Raw genomic sequence first — 23,169 nt, 5'->3', positions numbered from 1 at the left:
CTGTGTCTCTGTCTCTCACCAGACGCACGCACCAGTACTACATGAAGCCGCAGAGTGAAACACAAACAAAAGACTATTCAAAACGCACAGAGACGCAACGCTGTCGCACGCACGCACAGGCTTAGCCAAAGAGGATGTGACGCACTACAGTATAGTGAATCTCGCAGCATCTCACGCACGCACGCCAGGACGACGCACGCATCTCATGGAATAACCTCACGCACGCACACAGACGCACGCATATATACGCACCAGAACGCACGCACGCACGCTACCAGACGCACGCACGCACGCACACAGAGACGCACGGCACGCACGCACGTTCTCAGCAGCACGCAGCACGCACGCGCACGCACGCAGAGTGACGCACACGCACGCACGCACGCACGCACGCACGCATGCAGGAGGCATGTTGCACGCAGAGGAGCTGCACGCACGCACGCACGCACGCACAGCACACGTCTGTCGCACGCATGTGCACGTGCACGCACGCACGCACGCACGCACGTGCACGCACGCACGCACGCACGTGCACGTGTGTGTGTGTGTGCACGCACGTGTGCACGCACGCACGCACGACAGAGCACGCACGCACGCACGCACGCACGCACGCGCACGCACGCACGCACGCATGCACGCACGCAAAACACGCACGCACACAGAGCACGCACGTGCACGCACGCACGCAGCTACGCGCACGCACGCACGCACGCACACACGCACGCACGCACGCACGCACGCACGCACGCACGCACGCACGCACGCACGCGACGCACGCACGCACGCACGCACGGCACGCACGCACGCACGCACGCACGAGAAACGCACGCACGCACGCACGCACGCACGCACGCACGCACGCACGCACGCACGCACGCACGCACGCACGCACGACGCACGCACGCGCACGGCACGCACGCACGCTACGCACGCACGCACGCACGCAGGCACGCACGCACGCACGGGCACAGACGGGCACGCACGCACGCACACAGAGACGCGCACGCACGCACGACGTCCAGGGCACGCAGAGAGGCACGGCACGCTGCACGCAGGCCCCAGGGACAGAGAGGGGCACGCTGTTGTTTCAGGCACACGCACGCACGAACAGGGCACGCAGAGGGGGCACGCTGTTGTTTCAGGGAACAGGGACAGAGAGGCACACAGGAGGCTGTTGTTTCAGGGAACAGGGACAGAGCACGGGGGAGGCTGTTGTTTCAGGGAACAGGGACAGACGACGGGGAGGCTGCACGTTCAGAGGAACGCAGGGACAGAGAGGGAGAGGCTGTTGTTTCAGGGAACGGGCACAGAGACAGAGGGGACGCACACAGAGACGCACGCTGTTGTTCAGGGAACAGGGACAGAGAGGGGAGGCTGTTGTTTCAGGGAACAGGGACAGAGAGGGGGAGGCTGTTGTTTCAGGGAACAGGGACAGACTGTTGTTTCAGGGAACAGGGACAGACGCAGGGAGACGCTGTTGTTTCAGGGAACAGGGACAGACGCACGCACGTTTCAGGGAACACACAGAGGACACGACGCACGCACACAGAGACGACGCACTGAGACGCACGGGAGGCTGTTGTTTCAGGGAACAGGGACAGAGAGGGGGAGGCTGTTGTTTCAGGGAACACGCACACACACACAGAGAGGGGAGACTGTTGTTTCAGGGAACAGGGACAGAGCACACACACAGAGGGGCACGCACGCACACTGTTGTTTCAGGAACACACAGAGACGACAGACGCACGCACACACACAGAGACGCACGCACGCACGCACGTTGTTTCAGGGAACCGCACGCACACACACAGAGACGCACGCACGCACGCACGCACGCACACAGAGACGCACGCACGCACGCACGCACGCACACAGAGACGCACGTTGTTTCAGGGCAACACAGAGACAGACGCACACACACAGGAGGCTGTTGTTTCACGGGAGACAGGGACAGAGACGCACGACTGCACACACAGAGACGCACGCACGGCACACAGAGACGCACACGCACGCACGCACGCAACACGACACAGGGGAGGCTGCACACACACAGAGACGCACGCAACCGAGGGGGACGCACGCTGAGACGCACGCACGCACGCACACACACACAGAGACGCACGGGCACGCACGCAACCGAGGGGCACGCACACACACAGGCTGCACGCACGCACCACACAGAGACGCACGGCACGCACACACACAGAGACGCACGCACGCACGCACGCACACACACAGAGACGCACGCACGCACGCACACACACAGAGGCACGCACACACACAGAGACGCACGGCACGACACACACTGACACGTTCACACACAGAGACGCACGCAACGCACGCACACCGAGACGGCACGCACGGCACACACACAGAGACGCACGCACGGCACGCACACCACAGAGGGGCACGCACGCACACACACAGACGCACGCACGCACGCACGCACACACAGAGACGCACGCACGGCACACACAGAGACGCACGGCACGACACACACACACAGAGACGCACGGCACGCACACACACACAGAGACGCGCACGCACGCACACACACAGAGACGCACGCACGCACGCACACACACAGAGACGCACGCACGCACGCACACACACACAGAGACGCACGCACGCACGCACGCACACACACAGAGACGCACGCACGCACGCACGCACACACAGAGACGCACGCACACACAGAGACGCACGCACGCACGCACGCACGCACACACAGAGACGCACGCACGCACACACACAGAGACGCACGCACGCACGCACACACAGAGACGCACGCACGCACGCACACACACAGAGACGCACGCACGCACACACACAGAGACGCACGCACGCACGCACACACACAGAGACGCACGCACGCACGCACACACACAGAGACGCACGCACGCACGCACACACACAGAGACGCACGCACGCACACACACACAGAGACGCACGCACGCACACACACACAGAGACGCACACACACACACACACACAGAGACATGCTGTGAGGACACACACAGAGACATGCTGTGAGGACACACACAGAGACATGCTGTGAGGACACACACAGAGACACACACAGAGAGACCGAGAGACACACACAGAGAGACACACACACACACAGAGAGACACACACACACACAGAGAGACACACACAGAGAGACACACACACACACAGAGAGACACACACACACACAGAGAGACACACACACACACAGAGACCGCTGTAAAGGAAATGTTTCCCCAGCCACTCCAGACCACAAAGAATGAATCTGTCCTCTAGCTGAATGAATGTCTTGGTGCAGTTGAGAGCAGATCAGTGCAGTAACACCCTCTCACACGCACAGCAACAATGGTGAAATGTGATCTGCTTTTCTCAGGCCTAATGAACATTGTATGCTGAGGCTGGAGGAAACAGGAGAAATGCAGAGATGCCAGCTCTCTCTGTCGTATGACTGACTGCTAAGTCATATATTATAACCTGCTGTGTCTCTGTCTCTCTCCAGACTAACCAGTACTACATGAAGCCCAGAGTGACTGATCACCAGTTTGGCATCAAGCACTATGCTGGAGAGGTAAATTACCCTCAAGGAGCTCAACACTTGAGGAGGATGTCTGTCTCTGTGTGTGTGTGTGTGTCTTCCACACATCAGGAGGGGGTTTATGTAATGGACTGTGACTAAAACACACTGGTTGGGCTTCCAGCTATGTCGCTAGGCTGAAGGAGGGCTCCTCTTTCACTAATTAGCCCAGGCTATGGGGGCAGGGAGGACTACTGGGGCTGGATCATGAGTCCTGCCAAGAGTCAGGCGTGCCAGGCCCCAGGGACAGAGAGGGGGAGGCTGTTGTTTCAGGGAACAGGGACAGAGAGGGGGAGCTGTTGTTTCAGGGAACAGGGACAGAGGGGAGGCTGTTGTTTCAGGGAACAGGGACAGAGGGGGGAGGCTGTTGTTTCAGGGAACAGGGACAGAGAGGGGGAGACTGTTGTTTCAGGGAACAGGGACAGAGAGGGGAGGCTGTTGTTTCAGGGAACAGGGACAGAGAGGGGGAGGCTGTTGTTTCAGGGAACAGGGACAGAGAGGGGGAGGCTGTTGTTTCAGGGAACAGGGACAGAGAGGGAGAGGCTGTTGTTTCAGGGAACAGGGACAGAGAGGGCGAGGCTGTTGTTTCAGGGAACAGGGACAGAGAGGGGGAGGCTGTTGTTTCAGGGAACAGGGACAGAGAGGGGGAGACTGTTGTTTCAGGGAACAGGGACAGAGAGGGGAGGCTGTTGTTTCAGGGAACAGGGACAGAGAGGGGGAGGCTGTTGTTTCAGGGAACAGGGACAGAGAGGGGGAGGCTGTTGTTTCAGGGAACAGGGACAGAGAGGGCGAGGCTGTTGTTTCAAGGAACAGGGACAGAGAGGGGGAGGCTGTTGTTTCAGGGAACAGGGACAGAGCGGGGAGGCTGTTGTTTCAGGGACAGAGCGGTGGAGGCTGTTGTTTCAGGGACAGAGTGGGGGAGGCTGTTGTTTCAGGGAACAGGGACTGAGTGGGGGAGGCTGTTGTTTCAGGGACAGAGTGGGGGAGGCTGTTGTTTCGGGAACCGAGAGGGGAGGCTGTTGTTCCGGGAACCGAGGGGGGGCTGTTGTTCCGGGAACCGAGGGGGTGGCTGTTGTTCCGGGAACCGAGGGGGGAGGCTGTTGTTCCGGGAACCGAGAGGGAGGCTGTTGTTCCGGGAACCGGGGGGAGGCTGTTGTTCCGGGAACCGGGGGGAGGCTGTTGTTCCGGGAACCGAGGGGGGGCTGTTGTTCCGGGAACCGAGGGGGGGCTGTTGTTCCGGGAACCGAGGGGGGGCTGTTGTTCCGGGAACCGAGGGGGCTGTTGTTCCGGGGAACCGAGGGGGAGGCTGTTGTTCCGGGGACCGAGGGGGGTAGGCTGTTGTTCCGGGAACCGAGGGGGAGGCTGTTGTTCCGGGGAACCGAGGGGTAGGCTGTTGTCCCGGGTAACGGGGACAGAGGGAGAGGGTGTGGGTGGCTGGCTCACTGACAACTGTAGGGTCCTTCTGTGGTCCTTCTGTAGCTCAGTTGGTAGAGCATGGCGCTTGTAACGCCAGGGTAGTGGGTTCGATCCCCGGGACCACCCATACGTAGAATGTATGCACACATGACTAAGTCACTTTGGATAAAAGCGTCTGCTAAATGGCAAATGAGCAAATCAAACCCAATTGTATTTGTGACATGCTTTGTAAACTGGTGTAGACAGTGAAATGCTTTCTTAAGGGTTAATTTTCCAGCAATGCAGCGTTTTAAATTAGCAGTTGATACGTTAATGATTGTTGAAGAATATAACTTGTAAATGCCTCATGATCTTAGTTTAACTGTCGTTCCCCATCAGAACCATACAGCTCGTTTTACTCCGATGTTAGGGAACTATGTAAATGTACACCAACACCGTTTAGCCTCAGCATGTGATTAACAATGTAGTGTGATATCATGGCTGGTCAGTCCTTGCTTTGTCTGTGAATGTGATTTTGGGTACATTTCTCCACCCCTCAACTTTTTAAACAAAAACAGTGACGGGGCGTTTTTTGAATGTTTGAACTGCTGATCAGCCCTTTAAAGATAAAATACATAGAAATACTCACACGAACAATAAATACACAGTGAATAACCAATGAGTAAAAATAACATGGCTGTATACAGGAAGTACCAGTTAAAGGCATGGCTGTATACAGGAAGTACCAGTTAATAGCATGGCTGTATACAGGAAGTACCAGTTAAAGGCATGGCTGTATACAGGAAGTACCAGTTAATAGCATGGCTGTATACAGGAAGTACCAGTTAAAGGCATGGCTGTATACAGGAAGTACCAGTTAATAGCATGGCTGTATACAGGAAGTACCAGTTAAAGGCATGGCTATATACAGGAAGTACCAGTTAAAGGCATGGCATGGTTAAAGGCATATATACAGGAAGTACCAGTTAAAGGCATGGCTATATACAGGAAGTACCAGTTAAAGGCATGGCTATATACAGGAAGTACCAGTTAAAGGCATGGCTATATACAGGAAGTACCAGTTAAAGGCATGGCTATATACAGGAAGTACCAGTTAAAGGCATGGCTATATACAGGAAGTACCAGTTAAAGGCATGGCTATATACAGGAAGTACCAGTTAAAGGCAGGGCTATATACAGGAAGTACCAGTTAATGGCATGGCTATATACAGGAAGTACCAGTTAATGGCATGGCTATATACAGGAAGTACCAGTTAAAGGCATGGCTATATACAGGAAGTACCAGTTAAAGGCATGGCTATATACAGGAAGTACCAGTTAAAGGCATGGCTATATACAGGAAGTACCAGTTAAAGGCATGGCTATATACAGGAAGTACCAGTTAAAGGCATGGCTATATGTGGACACATCCTTAAAATGAGTGGATTCGGCCATTTCAGCTACACACGTTGCTGCCGTATGAAATCGATCAGACCACCATTCTCCGTAGACAAACCGCCTCACTGAAGAGCTCAGTGGATCCACAGTCTTAGGATGTCACCTTTCCAACAAGTCAGTTCTGTAAGTGCTGTTATTGTGAAGTGGAAACATCTTGGAGAAACAATGGCTTAGCCACGAAGTGGTAGTCCACACAAGATCACAGAACGGGAGTGCCTGGACCGCCGAGTGCTAAAAATGGTCTGTTCTCAGTTGTAACACTCACTACCGAGTTCCAAACTGCCCCTGGAAGCAACACTCACTACCGAGTTCCAAACTGCCCCTGGAAGCAACACTCACTACCGAGTTCCAAACTGCCCCTGGAAGCAACACTCACTACCGAGTTCCAAACTGCCCCTGGAAGCAACACTTACTACCGAGTTCCAAACTGCCCCTGGAAGCAACACTCACTACCGAGTTCCAAACTGCCCCTGGAAGCAACACTCACTACCGAGTTCCAAACTGCCCCTGGAAGCAACACTCACTACTGAGTTCCAAACTGCCTCTGGAAGCAACACTCACTACTGAGTTCCAAACTGCCCCTGGAAGCAACACTCACTACTGAGTTCCAAACTGCCCCTGGAAGCAACACTCACTACTGAGTTCCAAACTGCCCCTGGAAGCAACACTCACTACTGAGTTCCAAACTGCCTCTGGAAGCAACACTCACTACTGAGTTCCAAACTGCCTCTGGAAGCAACACTCACTACTGAGTTCCAAACTGCCTCTGGAAGCAACACTCACTACTGAGTTCCAAACTGCCTCTGGAAGCAACACTCACTACTGAGTTCCAAACTGCCTCTGGAAGCAACACTCACTACTGAGTTCCAAACTGCCTCTGGAAGCAACACTCACTACAGAGTTTCAAACTGCCCCTGGAAGCAATGTCAGCACAGGAACTCTTCGTCGGGAGCTTCATGAAATGTGTTTCCATGGCCAAGCAGCAGCGATTCCTGTCCCTCCTCTCCCCAGACCCCAACTCTCCTAGGAGAGGAGGCTGTGGAGCCACTGTGATCCCTGTCCCTCCTCTCCCCAGAACCCAACTCCCCTAGGAGAGGAGGCTGTGGAGCCACTGTGATCCCTGTCCCTCCTCTCCCCAGACCCCAACTCCACTAGGAGAGGAGGCTGTGGAACTACTGTGATTCATGCCCTCCTCTCCCCAGACCCCAACTCCCCTAGGAGAGGAGGCTGTGGAGCCACTGTGATCCCTGTCCCTCCTCTCCCCAGACCCCAACTCCACTAGGAGAGGAGGCTGTGGAACTACTGTGATTCATGCCCTCCTCTCCCCAGACCCCAACTCCCCTAGGAGAGGAGGCTGTGGAGCCACTGTGATCCCTGTCCCTCCTCTCCCCAGACCCCAACTCCCCTAGGAGAGTAGGCTGTGGGGCCTGCCTGATTCCTGTCCCTCCTCTCCCCAGACCCCAACTCCCCTAGGAGAGGAGGCTGTGGAGCCACTGTGATTCCTGTCCCTCCTCTCCCCAGACCCCAACTCTCCTAGGAGAGGAGGCTGTGGAGCCACTGTGATCCCTGCCCTCCTCTCCCCAGACCCCAACTCCCCTAGGAGAGGAGGCTGTGGAACTACTGTGATCCCTGTCCCTCCTCTCCCCAGACCCCAACTCTCCTAGGAGAGGAGGCTGTGGAACTACTGTGATCCCTGTCCCTCCTCTCCCCAGACCCCAACTCCCCTAGGAGAGGAGGCTGTGGAGCCACTGTGATCCCTGCCCCTCCTCTCCCCAGACCCCAACTCCCCTAGGAGAGGAGGCTGTGGAGCCACTGATTCCTGTCCCTCCTCTCCCCAGACCCCAACTCCCCTAGGAGAGGAGGCTGTGGAACTATTGTGATCCCTGTCCCTCCTCTCCCCAGACCCCAACTCCCCTAGGAGAGGAGGCCGTGGAGCCACCCTGATTCCTGCCCTCCTCTCCCCAGACCCCAACTCCCCTAGGAGAGGAGGCTGTGGAGCAACCCTGTTTCCTGCCCTCCTCTCCCCAGACCCAAACTCCCCTGCTGCTCGGTGTTGTCTGGAAGGGCTCGGTGTTGTCTGGAAGGGCTCGGTGTTGTCTGGAAGGGCTCGGTGTTGTCTGGAAGGGCTCGGTGTTGTCTGGAAGGGCTCGGTGTTGTCTGGAAGGGCTCGGTGTTGTCTGGAAGGGCTCGGTGTTGTCTGGAAGGGCTCGGTGTTGTCTGGAAGGGCTCGGTGTTGTCTGGAAGGGCTCGGTGTTGTCTGGAAGGGCTCGGTGTTGTCTGGAAGGGCTCGGTGTTGTCTGGAAGGGCTCGGTGTTGTCTGGAAGGGCTCGGTGTTGTCTGGAAGGGCTCGGTGTTGTCTGGAAGGGCTCGGTGTTGTCTGGAAGGGCTCGGTGTTGTCTGGAAGGGCTCGGTGTTGTCTGGAAGGGCTCGGTGTTGTCTGGAAGGGCTCGGTGTTGTCTGGAAGGGCTCGGTGTTGTCTGGAAGGGCTCGGTGTTGTCTGGAAGGGCTCGGTGTTGTCTGGAAGGGCTCGGCGGTGTTGTCTGGAAGGGCTCGGCGGTGTTGTCTGGAAGGGCTCGGCGGTGTTGTCTGGAAGGGCTCGGCGGTGTTGTCTGGAAGGGCTGGAAGGGCTCGGCGGTGTTGTCTGGAAGGGCTCGGCGGTGTTGTCTGGAAGGGCTCGGCGGTGTTGTCTGGAAGGGCTCGGCGGTGTTGTCTGGAAGGGCTCGGCGGTGTTGTCTGGAAGGGCTCGGCGGTGTTGTCCGGAAGGGCTCGGCGGTGTTGTCCGGAAGGGCTCGGCGGTGTTGTCCGGAAGGGCTCGGCGGTGTTGTCCGGAAGGGCTCGGCGGTGTTGTCCGGAAGGGCTCGGCGGTGTTGTCCGGAAGGGCTCGGCGGTGTTGTCCGGAAGGGCTCGGCGGTGTTGTCCGGAAGGGCTCGGCGGTGTTGTCCGGAAGGGCTCGGCGGTGTTGTCCGGAAGGGCTGTGTTGTCCGGAAGGGCTCGGCGGTGTTGTCCGGAAGGGCTCGGCGGTGTTGTCCGGAAGGGCTCGGTGTTGTCGTCCGGAAGGGCTCTGTTAGTTCACATGGAGGACAATCACATCCTTCAGTAGATTCCTCCCAGTCCAACTGTATTTTAGAGGTTGCTTCATCATAAACAACACAAGGTGAAATAGTAACTCAGGAAGTCCTCATCCGAGGTGAAGCTGCACCATCATTAAACTCATAAGCACGTCTCTGTCATAGGTCAAATCAAATCAAATTTTATTTGTCACATATACATGGTTAGCAGATGTTAATGCGAGTGTAGCGAAATGCTTGTGCTTCTAGTTCCGACAATGCAGTGATAACCAACAGGTAATCTAACTAACAATTCCAAAACTACTGTCTTATACACAGTGTAAGGGGATAAGGAATATGTACATAAGGATATATGAATGAGTGATGGTACAGAGCAGCATACAGTAGATGGTATCGAGTACAGTATATACATATGAGATGAGTGTGTAGACAAAGTAAACAAAGTGGCATAGTTAAAGTGGCTAGTGATGCATGTATTACATAAGGATACAGTCGATGATGTAGAGTACAGTATATACATATGCATATGAGATTAATAATGTAGGGTAAGTAACATTATATAAGGTAGCATTGTTTAAAGTGGCTAGTGATATATTTACATCATTTCCCATCAATTCCCATGATTAAAATGGCTGGAGTTGGGTCAGTGTCAATGACAGTGTGTTGGCAGCAGCCACTCAATGTTAGTGGTGGCTGTTTAACAGTCTGATGGCCTTGAGATAGAAGCTGTTTTTCAGTCTCTCGGTCCCAAGCCTAGCACTGTTGTGTCGTCCGCAAACTTGATGATTGAGTGTGAGGCGTGCGTGGCCATGCAGTCGTGGGTGAACAGGGAGTACAGGAGAGGGCTCAGAACGCACCCTTGTGGGGCCCCCGTGTTGAGGGTCAGCGGGGAGATGTTGTTGCCTACCCTCACCACCTGGGGGCGGCCCGTCAGGAAGTCCAGTACCCAGTTGCACAGGGCGGGGTCGAGGCCCAGGGTCTCGAGCTTGATGACGAGCTTGGAGGGTACTATGGTGTTGAATGCCGAGCTGTAGTCGATGAACAACATTCTCACATAGGTATTCCTTTTGTCCAGGTGGGTTAGGGCAGTGTGCAGTGTGGTCATTTTGTATATGGCTATAGATGTCTATGGAATCAATACCTCGAACGCTTCCTGTCCTGGGCCAGGAGAGCAGTACTTCAGTAGGAGGGAGGAATCTGTCGCTGCTATGCTGTTAAGACCAGGGGCCGAGTAACTGTCAACAGGTGCCTGTCTTAACACAGCAGTCGACTCCTCTCACCTGCTCTTAGCCGCACTCTCACTGAGCTTCAGATCAGGCTCGTTCTCTTTCAGCATGTGTAACATGGCCCTAGTGAACATACACTGTCCTGTCCCCTGCCAGGTGAACTAACTGAAACATGTCCCCACTCTGTCAGGTTCTGTATGATGTCAGAGGGGTCCTACAGAAGAACCGAGACACCTTCAGAGATGACGTCTTAAACATGCTCAAGGACAGCAGGTGTGTGTGTGTGTGTGTGTGTGTGTGTGTGTGTGTGTGTGTGTGTGTGTGTGTGTGTGTGTGTGTGTGTGTGTGTGTGTGTGTGTGTGTGTGTGTGTGTGTGTGTGTGTGTGTGTGTGTGTGTGTGTGTGTGTGTGTGTGTGTGTGTGTTGTCCCCTGGTCATGGAACGGCAACTAGATGTTCCTCTGGAATAAACAACACTGTGTTAATGTACAGAGTAATACCCTCTGACCCTGTGCTAAAGTCACTCCACTGTGTTAATGTACAGAGTAATACCCTCTGACCCTGTACTAAAGTCCCTCCACTGTGTTAATGTAATACCCTCTGACCCTGTACTAAAGTCACTCCACTGTGTTAATGTACAGAGTAATACCCTCTGACTCTGTACTAAAGTCACTCCACTGTGTTAATGCACAGAGTAATACCCTCTGACCCTGTACTAAAGTCACTCCACTGTGTTAATGCACAGAGTAATACCCTCTGACCCTGTACTAAAGTCACACCACTGTGTTAATGTAATACCCTCTGACCCTGTACTAAAGTCACTCCACTGTGTTAATGTAATATCCCCTGACCCTGTCCACTGTGTTAATGTACAGAGTGACCCTACTAAAGTCACTCCACTGTGTTAATGTACAGAGTAATACCCCCTGACCCTGTACTAAAGTCACTCCACTGTGTTAATGTACAGAGTAATACCCTCTGACCCTGTACTAAAGTCACTCCACTGTGTTAATGTACAGAGTAATACCCTCTGACCCTGTACTAAAGTCACTCCACTGTGTTAATGTATAGAGTAATACCCTCTGACCCTGTACTAAAGTCACTCCACTGTGTTAATGTACAGAGTAATACCCTCTGACCCTGTACTAAAGTCACTCCACTGTGTTAATGTATAGAGTAATACCCTCTGACCCTGTACTAAAGTCACTCCACTGTGTTAATGTACAGAGTAATACTCTCTGACCCTGTACTAAAGTCACTCCACTGTGTTAATGTGCAGAGTAATACCCTCTGACCCTGTACTAAAGTCACTCCACTGTGTTAATGTACAGAGTAATACCCTCTGACCCTGTACTAAAGTCACTCCACTGTGTTAATGTACAGAGTAATACCCTCTGACCCTGTACTAAAGTCACTCCACTGTGTTAATGTAATACCCTCTGGCCCTGTACTAAAGTCACTCCACTGTGTTAATGTACAGAGTAATACCCTCTGACCCTGTACTAAAGTCACTCCACTGTGTTTAGAGAATGTTGAACATGTTTGTTCCATCCTTCAGGCTTGACTTCATCTATGACCTGTTTGAGCGTGTCGGGAGCAGGAACGGAGAGGAGACCCTGAAGATGGGGACGGCCAGACGCAAACCCACCGTCAGCTCTCAGTTCAGGGTGAGGATCTCTAACCTCTAACCTCCAACCCTAATCCACTGTCAGCTCTCAGTTCAGGGTGAGGATCTCTAACCTCTAACCTCCAACCCTAATCCACTGTCAGCTCTCAGTTCAGGGTGAGGATCTCTAACCTCTAACCTCCAACCCTAATCCACTGTCAGCTCTCAGTTCAGGGTGAGGATCTCTAACCTCTAACCTCCAACCCTAATCCACTGTCAGCTCTCAGTTCAGGGTGAGGATCTCTAACCTCTAACCTCCAACCCTAATCCACTGTCAGCTCTCAGTTCAGGGTGAGGACCTCTAACCTCTAACCCCTAACCCTAATCCACTGTCAGCTCTCAGTTCAGGGTGAGGACCTAACTAACCTCTAACCCCAGCTAACCCTAATCCAACCCTAATCCACTGTCAGCTCTCAGTTCAGGGTGAGGATCTCTAACCTCTAACCCCTAACCCTAATCCACCGTCAGCTCTCAGTTCAGGGTGAGGACCTAACCTCTAACCCCTAACCCTAATCCACTGTCAGCTCTCAGTTCAGGGTGAGGATCTCTAACCTCTAACCCCTAACCCCTAACCCTAATCCACTGTCAGCTCTCAGTTCAGGGTAAGGACCTCTAACCTCTAACCTCTAACCTCTAACCCCTAACCCTAATCCACCGTCAGCTCTCAGTTTAGGGTGAGGACCTCTAACCTCTAACCCCTAACCCTAATCCACCGTCAGCTCTCAGTTTAGGGTAAGGACCTCTAACCTCTAACCCCTAACCCTAATCCACTGTCAGCTCTCAGTTCAGGGTAAGGATCTCTAACCTCTAACCCCTAACCCTAATCCACCATCAGCTCTCAGTTCAGGGTGAGGACCTCTAACCCCTAACCCTAATCCACTGTCAGCTCTCAGTTCAGGGTGAGGACCTCTAACCTCTAACCCTAATCCACTGTCAGCTCTCAGTTCAGGGTGAGGACCTCTAACCTCTAACCCTAATCCACCGTCAGCTCTCAGTTCAGGGTGAGGGCCTCTAACCCTAATCCACTGTCAGCTCTCATTTCAGGGTGAGGACCTCTAACCTCTAACCCTAATCCACCGTCAGCTCTCAGTTCAGGGTGAGGACCTCTAACCTCTAACCCTAATCCACCGTCAGCTCTCAGTTCAGGGTGAGGGCCTCTAACCCTAATCCACTGTCAGCTCTCATTTCAGGGTGAGGACCTCTAACCTCTAACCCTAATCCACCGTCAGCTCTCAGTTCAGGGTGAGGACCTCTAACCTCTAACCCTAATCCACCGTCAGCTCTCAGTTCAGGGTGAGGACCAATCACAGAGGAGCATAGTCAACCTCTGACCTCCTAACCATAACCTTCACTATACTGTAGAGTCACATCCTTTTGGCTAAGCCATGATATGGACAGTTTCCCGAAGCGTTTTGAATAGTCTTTTGTTTGTGTTTCACTCTGGGCTTCATGTAGTACTGGTTAGTCTGGAGAGAGACAGAGACACAGCAGGTTATAATATATATGGAGAGGGGATTCCATGTGAGATGGGTGGGAGATGGTTGGGGGGCTTCACATGCCGTAACTGGTGTGGAGGGGATTTAGCCTGGACTGCAGCTCCTAAAGCTGGAGATTACTCCTCATCCACACGTCCCCCTGGCAGTATCTTACTGGAGACAGTCAGTCTGAGCGAAAGAGAGTGCTCGGTTCAAAGGTCCTTGCTGGCACTGCTGGGTAAATATAGTCCTGTAGCCAGAGCCTGTAAACACCCTGGTCAGAAGGAGATGAGGACCCTAAGGAGGTCACCCTGGTCAGCAGGAGATGAGGACCCTAGGAGGTCACACTGGTCAGCAGGAGATGAGGACCCTAGGAGGTCACACTGGTCAGCAGGAGATGAGGACCCTAGGAGGTCACCCTGGTCAGCAGGAGATGAGGACCCTAGGAGTTCACCCTGGTCAGCAGGAGATGAGGACCCTAAGGAGGTCACCCTGGTCAGCAGGAGATGAGGACCCTAAGGAGGTCACCCTGGTCAGCAGGAGATGAGGACCCTAAGGAGGTCACCCTGGTCAGCAGGAGATGAGGACCCTAGGAGGTCACCCTGGTCAGCAGGAGATGAGGACCCTGGGAGGTCACCCTGGTCAGAAGGAGATGAGGACCCTAGGAGGTCACCCTGGTCAGCAGGAGATGAGGACCCTAGGAGGTCACCCTGGTCAGAAGGAGATGAGGACCCTAGGAGGTCACCCTGGTCAGCAGGAGATGAGGACCCTAGGAGGTCACCCTGGTCAGCAGGAGATGAGGACCCTAGGAGGTCACCCTGGTCAGCAGGAGATGAGGACCCTAGGAGGTCACCCTGGTCAGCAGGAGATGAGGACCCTAGGAGGTCACCCTGGTCAGCAGGAGATGAGGACCCTAGGAGGTCACCCTGGTCAGAAGGAGATGAGGACCCTAGGAGGTCACCCTGGTCAGAAGGAGATGAGGACCCTAGGTCACCCTGGTCAGCAGGAGATGAGGACCCTAAGGAGGTCACCCTGGTCAGCAGGAGATGAGGACCCTAGGAGGTCACCCTGGTCAGAAGGAGATGAGGACCCTAGGAGTTCACCCTGGTCAGCAGGAGATGAGGACCCTAGGAGGTCAGAGCCATTGTGTCTGAATCTGTTGTATTGAGGTTGTCTCTTGATGCTGTTGTATTGAGGTTGCCTCTTGATGCTGTTGTATTGAGGTTGCCTCTTGATGCTGTTGTATTGAGGTTGCCTCTTGATGCTGTTGTATTGAGGTTGTCTCTTGATGCTGTTGTATTGAGGTTGTCTCTTGATGCTGTTGTATTGAGGTTGCCTCTTGATGCTGTTCCTGTATCTATATCTCAATATTGTGTTTCTGATTCCGTAAAAACAGTTTCAGTCGGAAGTTTACATACACTTAGGTTGGAGTCATTAACTCATTTTTCAACCACTCCACAAATGTCTTGTTAACAAACCATAGTATTTGCAAGTCAGTTAGGACATCTACTTTGTGCATGACACAAGTCATTTTTCCAACAATTGTTTACAGACAGATTATTTCACTTAAAATTCACTGTATCACAATTCCAATGTGTCAGAAGTTTACATACACTAAGTTGACTGTACCTTCCAGAAAATGATGTCATGGCTTTAGAAGCTTCTGATAGGCTAATTGACATCATTTGAGTCAATTGGAGGTGTACCTGTGGATGCATTTCAAGGCCTACCTTCAAACTCAGTGCCTCTTTGCTTGACATCATGGGAAAATTAAAAGAAATCAGCCAAGAACTCAGATAAAATTGTAGACCTCCACAAGTCTGGTTCATCCTTGGGAGCAATTTCAAAACGCCTGAAGGTACCATGTTCATCTGTCTAAACAATAGTACGCAAGTATAAACACCATGGGACCACGCAGCAGTCATACAGCTCAGGAAGGAGACGCATTCTGTCTCCTAGAGATGAACGTACTTTTGTGTGAAAAGTGCAAACCAATCCCAGAACAACAGCAAAGGACCTTGTGAAGATGCTGGAGGAATAAAATTGTCTATATCCACAGTAAAACGAGTCCTATATTGGCATAACGTGAAAGGCCGCTCAGCAAGGAAGAAGCCACTGCTCCAAAACCGCCATAAAAAAAGCTAGACTACATTTTACAACTGTACAGTCGTGGCCAAAAGTTTTGAATGACACATATTAATTTCCACAAAGTTTGCTGCTTCAGTGTCTTTAGATATTTGTGTCAGGTGTTACTATGGAATACTGAAGTATAATTACAAGCATTTCATAAGTGTCAAAGGCTTTTATTGACAATTATATGAAGTTGATGCAAAGAGTCAATATTTGCAGTGTTGACCCTTCTTTTTCAAGACCTCTGCAATCTGCCCTGGCATGTGGTCAATTAACTTCTGGGCCACATCCTGACTGGTGGCAGCCCATTCATGCATAATCAATGCTTGGAGTTTGTCAGAATTTGTGGGTTTTGTTTGTCTACCCGCCTCTTGAGGATTGACCACAAGTTCTCAATGGGATTAAGGTCTGGGGAGTTTCCTGGCCATGGACCCAAAATATAGATGTTTTGTTCCCCGAGCCACTTAGTTATCGCTTTTGCCTTATGGAAAGGTGCTCCATCATGCTGGAAAAGGCATTGTTCATCACCAAACTGTTCCTGGATGGTTGGGAGAAGTTGCTCTTGGAGGATGTGTTGGTACCATTCTTTATTCATGGCTGTGTTCTTAGGCAAAATTGTGAGTGAGCCCACTCCCTTGGCTGAGAAGCAACCCCACACGTGAATGGTCTCAGGATGTTTTACTGTTGGCATGACACAGGACTGATGGCAGCTGAATCCACTTTTAGGAGACGGTCCTGGCGCTTGCTGGACTTTCTTGGGCGCCCGAAGTCTTCTTGAAGTTCTTGATGATCTGATACATGGATGATTTAGGTGAAATCTTACTGGCAGCAATATCCTTGCCTGTGAAGCCCTTTTTTGTGCAAAGCAATGATGACGGCACATGTTTCCATAATGACCATCGTAATGTTTGCAGGAAAAAGGGAGAGGCTTGCAAGCCGAAGAACACCATCCCACCCGTGAAGCACGGGGGAGGCAGCATCATGTTGTGGGGGTGCTTTGCTGCAAGAGGGACTGCTGCACTTCACAAAATAGATGTCATCATGAGGCTGGAAAATTACGTGGATATATTGAAGCAACATCTAAAGACATCAGTCAGGAAGTTAAAGCTTGGTTGCAAATGGGTCTTCCAAATGGACATTAACCCCAAGCATACTTCCAAAGTTGTGGCAAAATGACTTAAGGACAACAAAGGACAACAAAGTCAAGGTATTGGAGTGGCCATCACAAAGCCCTGACCTCAATCCAATAGAACATTTGTGGGCAAACTGGGAAAAGTGTGTGTGAGCAAGGAGGCCTACAAACCTGACTCAGTTACACCAGCTCTGTCAGGAGGAATGGGCCAAAATTCACCCAACTTAATGTGGGAAGCTTGTGGAAGGGTAACCAAAATGTTTGACCCAAGTTAAACAATTTAAAGGCAATGCTACCAAATACTAATTGAGTGTATGTAAACGTCTGACCCACCGGGAATGTAATGAAAGAAATAAAAGCTGAAATAAATAATTATCTCTACTATTATTCTGACATTTCACATTCTTAAAATAAAGTGGTGATCCTAAGTGACCTAAAACAGGGAATTTTTATGAGGATTAAATGTCAGGAATTGTGAAAAACTGAGTTTAAATGTATTTGGCTTTTGTATGTGAACTTTAGACTTCAACTGCATATCTAGAGTTGTGTTTCTGATCCCGTATCTAGATGTGTTGTTGTGTTTCTGATCCCATATCTAGATGTGTTGTTGTTGTTTCTCATCCCGTATCTAGATGTGTTGTTGTGTTTCTGATCCTGTATCTAGATGTGTTGTTGTGTTTCTGATCCCGTATCTAGATGTGTTGTTGTGTTTCTGATCCCGTGTGTTGTTGTGTTTCTGATCCAGTATCTAGATGTGTTTCTGATCCCATATCTAGATGTGTTTCTGATCCCGTATCTAGATGTGTTTCTGATCCCGTATCTAGATGTGTTGTTGTGTTTCTGATCCCATATCTAGATGTGTTGTTGTTTCTGATCCCGTATCTAGATGTGTTGTGTTTCTGATCCCGTATCTAGATGTGTTGTTGTGTTTCTGATCCAGTATCTAGATGTGTTGTTGTGTTTCTGATCCAGTATCTAGATGTGTTGTTGTGTTTCTGATCCAGTATCTAGATGTGTTGTTGTGTTTCTGATCCAGTATCTAGATGTGTTGTTGTGTTTCTGATCCAGTATCTAGATGTGTTTCTGATCCCGTATCTAGATGTGTTGTTGTGTTTCTGATCCCGTATCTAGATGTGTTGTTGTGTTTCTGATCCCGTATCTAGATGTGTTGTTGTTGTTTCTGATCCCGTATCTAGATGTGTTGTTGTGTTTCTGATCCCATATCTAGATGTGTTGTTGTGTTTCTCATCCCGTATCTAGATGTGTTGTTGTGTTTCTCATCCCGTATCTAGATGTGTTGTTGTGTTTCTCATCCCGTATCTAGATGTGTTGTTGTGTTTCTCATCCCGTATCTAGATGTGTTGTTGTGTTTCTCATCCCGTATCTAGATGTGTTGTTGTGTTTCTCATCCCGTATCTAGATGTGTTGTTGTGTTTCTGATCCCATATCTAGATGTGTTGTTGTGTTTCTCATCCCGTATCTAGATGTGTTGTTGTGTTTCTCATCCCGTATCTAGATGTGTTGTTGTGTTTCTCATCCCGTATCTAGATGTGTTTCTGATCCCGTATCTAGATGTGTTTCTGATCCCGTATCTAGATGTGTTGTTGTGTTTCTGATCCCATATCTAGATGTGTTGTTGTTGTTTCTCATCCCGTATCTAGATGTGTTGTTGTGTTTCTGATCCTGTATCTAGATGTGTTGTTGTGTTTCTGATCCCGTATCTAGATGTGTTGTTGTGTTTCTGATCCCGTGTGTTGTTGTGTTTCTGATCCAGTATCTAGATGTGTTTCTGATCCCATATCTAGATGTGTTTCTGATCCCGTATCTAGATGTGTTTCTGATCCCGTATCTAGATGTGTTGTTGTGTTTCTGATCCCATATCTAGATGTGTTGTTGTGTTTCTGATCCCGTATCTAGATGTGTTGTGTTTCTGATCCCGTATCTAGATGTGTTGTTGTGTTTCTGATCCAGTATCTAGATGTGTTGTTGTGTTTCTGATCCAGTATCTAGATGTGTTGTTGTGTTTCTGATCCAGTATCTAGATGTGTTGTTGTGTTTCTGATCCAGTATCTAGATGTGTTGTTGTGTTTCTGATCCAGTATCTAGATGTGTTTCTGATCCCGTATCTAGATGTGTTGTTGTGTTTCTGATCCCGTATCTAGATGTGTTGTTGTGTTTCTGATCCCGTATCTAGATGTGTTGTTGTTGTTTCTGATCCCGTATCTAGATGTGTTGTTGTGTTTCTGATCCCATATCTAGATGTGTTGTTGTGTTTCTCATCCCGTATCTAGATGTGTTGTTGTGTTTCTCATCCCGTATCTAGATGTGTTGTTGTGTTTCTCATCCCGTATCTAGATGTGTTGTTGTGTTTCTCATCCCGTATCTAGATGTGTTGTTGTGTTTCTCATCCCGTATCTAGATGTGTTGTTGTGTTTCTCATCCCGTATCTAGATGTGTTGTTGTGTTTCTGATCCCATATCTAGATGTGTTGTTGTGTTTCTCATCCCGTATCTAGATGTGTTGTTGTGTTTCTCATCCCGTATCTAGATGTGTTGTTGTGTTTCTCATCCCGTATCTAGATGTGTTGTTGTGTTTCTGATCCCGTATCTAGATGTGTTTCTGATCCCATATCTAGATGTGTTTCTGATCCCGTATCTAGATGTGTTTCTGATCCCGTATCTAGATGTGTTGTTGTGTTTCTGATCCCATATCTAGATGTGTTGTTGTTTCTGATCCCATATCTAGATGTGTTGTTGTTTCTGATCCCGTATCTAGATGTGTTGTTGTGTTTCTGATCCCATATCTAGATGTGTTGTTGTTTCTGATTCCGTATCTAGATGTGTTGTTGTGTTTCTGATCCAGTATCTAGATGTGTTGTTGTGTTTCTGATCCAGTATCTAGATGTGTTGTTGTGTTTCTGATCCAGTATCTAGATGTGTTGTTGTGTTTCTGATCCAGTATCTAGATGTGTTTCTGATCCCGTATCTAGATGTGTTGTTGTGTTTCTGATCCCGTATCTAGATGTGTTGTTGTGTTTCTGATCCCGTATCTAGATGTGTTGTTGTGTTTCTGATCCCGTATCTAGATGTGTTGTTGTTGTTTCTCATCCCGTATCTAGATGTGTTGTTGTGTTTCTGATCCTGTATCTAGATGTGTTGTTGTGTTTCTGATCCCGTATCTAGATGTGTTGTTGTGTTTCTGATCCCGTGTGTTGTTGTGTTTCTGATCCAGTATCTAGATGTGTTTCTGATCCCATATCTAGATGTGTTTCTGATCCCGTATCTAGATGTGTTTCTGATCCCGTATCTAGATGTGTTGTTGTGTTTCTGATCCCATATCTAGATGTGTTGTTGTTTCTGATCCCGTATCTAGATGTGTTGTGTTTCTGATCCCGTATCTAGATGTGTTGTTGTGTTTCTGATCCAGTATCTAGATGTGTTGTTGTGTTTCTGATCCAGTATCTAGATGTGTTGTTGTGTTTCTGATCCAGTATCTAGATGTGTTGTTGTGTTTCTGATCCAGTATCTAGATGTGTTGTTGTGTTTCTGATCCAGTATCTAGATGTGTTTCTGATCCCGTATCTAGATGTGTTGTTGTGTTTCTGATCCCGTATCTAGATGTGTTGTTGTGTTTCTGATCCCGTATCTAGATGTGTTGTTGTTGTTTCTGATCCCGTATCTAGATGTGTTGTTGTGTTTCTGATCCCATATCTAGATGTGTTGTTGTGTTTCTCATCCCGTATCTAGATGTGTTGTTGTGTTTCTCATCCCGTATCTAGATGTGTTGTTGTGTTTCTCATCCCGTATCTAGATGTGTTGTTGTGTTTCTCATCCCGTATCTAGATGTGTTGTTGTGTTTCTCATCCCGTATCTAGATGTGTTGTTGTGTTTCTCATCCCGTATCTAGATGTGTTGTTGTGTTTCTGATCCCATATCTAGATGTGTTGTTGTGTTTCTCATCCCGTATCTAGATGTGTTGTTGTGTTTCTCATCCCGTATCTAGATGTGTTGTTGTGTTTCTCATCCCGTATCTAGATGTGTTGTTGTGTTTCTGATCCAGTATCTAGATGTGTTTCTGATCCCATATCTAGATGTGTTTCTGATCCCGTATCTAGATGTGTTTCTGATCCCGTATCTAGATGTGTTGTTGTGTTTCTGATCCCATATCTAGATGTGTTGTTGTTTCTGATCCCATATCTAGATGTGTTGTTGTTTCTGATTCCGTATCTAGATGTGTTGTTGTGTTTCTGATCCCATATCTAGATGTGTTGTTGTTTCTGATTCCGTATCTAGATGTGTTGTTGTGTTTCTGATCCAGTATCTAGATGTGTTGTTGTGTTTCTGATCCAGTATCTAGATGTGTTGTTGTGTTTCTGATCCAGTATCTAGATGTGTTGTTGTGTTTCTGATCCAGTATCTAGATGTGTTTCTGATCCCGTATCTAGATGTGTTGTTGTGTTTCTGATCCCGTATCTAGATGTGTTGTTGTGTTTCTGATCCCGTATCTAGATGTGTTGTTGTGTTTCTGATCCCGTATCTAGATGTGTTGTTGTGTTTCTGATCCCGTATCTAGATGTGTTGTTGTGTTTCTGATCCCGTATCTAGATGTGTGTCTGATCCCATATCTAGATGTGTCTGATCCCATATCTAGATGTGTCTGATCCCATATCTAGATGTGTCTGATCCCATATCTAGATGTGTTTCTGATCCCGTATCTAGATGTGTTTCTGATCCTGTATCTAGATGTGTTGTTGTGTTTCTGATCCAGTATCTAGATGTGTTTCTGATCCCGTATCTAGATGTGTTGTTGTGTTTCTGATCCCGTATCTAGATGTGTTGTTGTGTTTCTGATCCCATATCTAGATGTGTTGTTGTTTCTCATCCCGTATCTAGATGTGTTGTTGTGTTTCTGATCCTGTATCTAGATGTGTTGTTGTGTTTCTGATCCCGTATCTAGATGTGTTGTTGTGTTTCTGATCCCGTATCTAGATGTGTTGTTGTGTTTCTGATCCCGTATCTAGATGTGTTGTTGTGTTTCTGATCCCGTATCTAGATGTGTTGTTGTGTTTCTGATCCCGTATCTAGATGTGTTGTTGTGTTTCTGATCCCGTATCTAGATGTGTTGTTGTGTTTCTGATCCCGTATCTAGATGTGTTGTTGTGTTTCTGATCCCGTATCTAGATGTGTTGTTGTGTTTCTGATCCCGTATCTAGATGTGTTGTTGTGTTTCTGATCCCGTATCTAGATGTGTTGTTGTGTTTCTGATCCGGTATCTAGATGTGTTGTTGTGTTTCTGATCCCGTATCTAGATGTGTTGTTGTTTCTCATCCCGTATCTAGATGTGTTGTTGTGTTTCTGATCCTGTATCTAGATGTGTTGTTGTGTTTCTGATCCCGTATCTAGATGTGTTGTTGTGTTTCTGATCCCGTATCTAGATGTGTTTCTGATCCCGTATCTAGATGTGTTGTTGTGTTTCTGATCCCGTATCTAGATGTGTTGTTGTGTTTCTGATCCCGTATCTAGATGTGTTGTTGTGTTTCTGATCCCGTATCTAGATGTGTTGTTGTGTTTCTGATCCTGTATCTAGATGTGTTGTTGTGTTTCTGATCCCGTATCTAGATGTGTTGTTGTGTTTCTGATCCCGTATCTAGATGTGTTTCTGATCCCGTATCTAGATGTGTTGTTGTTTTTCTGATCCAGTATCTAGATGTGTTGTTGTGTTTCTGATCCCGTATCTAGATGTGTTGTTGTGTTTCTGATCCCGTATCTAGATGTGTTGTTGTGTTTCTGATCCCGTATCTAGATGTGTTTCTGATCCCGTATCTAGATGTGTTGTTGTGTTTCTGATCCAGTATCTAGATGTGTTTCTGATCCCGTATCTAGATGTGTTGTTGTGTTTCTGATCCCGTATCTAGATGTGTTGTTGTGTTTCTGATCCCGTATCTAGATGTGTTGTTGTGTTTCTGATCCTGTATCTAGATGTGTTGTTGTGTTTCTGATCCCGTATCTAGATGTGTTGTTGTGTTTCTGATCCCGTATCT

At 49.3% G+C, this 23,169-nt stretch overlaps 1 protein-coding gene across 1 annotated transcript in view; it reads left to right on the top strand.

Moving 5' to 3' along the window:
- LOC123993217 (unconventional myosin-X-like) overlaps positions 1-23,169 on the top strand; it is a 249,611-nt gene that overhangs the window by 109,550 nt on the left and 116,892 nt on the right. Inside the window, 3 exon segments of the mRNA XM_046295154.1 lie at positions 3,507-3,575; positions 10,919-11,001; positions 12,285-12,393. Of these exon segments, the coding sequence (XP_046151110.1) occupies positions 3,507-3,575; positions 10,919-11,001; positions 12,285-12,393 (261 nt within the window).

Source organism: Oncorhynchus gorbuscha, linkage group LG01 (assembly GCF_021184085.1).
Source record: "Oncorhynchus gorbuscha isolate QuinsamMale2020 ecotype Even-year linkage group LG01, OgorEven_v1.0, whole genome shotgun sequence".
NCBI classification, from domain to species: domain Eukaryota; kingdom Metazoa; phylum Chordata; class Actinopteri; order Salmoniformes; family Salmonidae; genus Oncorhynchus; species Oncorhynchus gorbuscha.
This window is presented reverse-complemented; position numbering and strand designations above follow the sequence as displayed.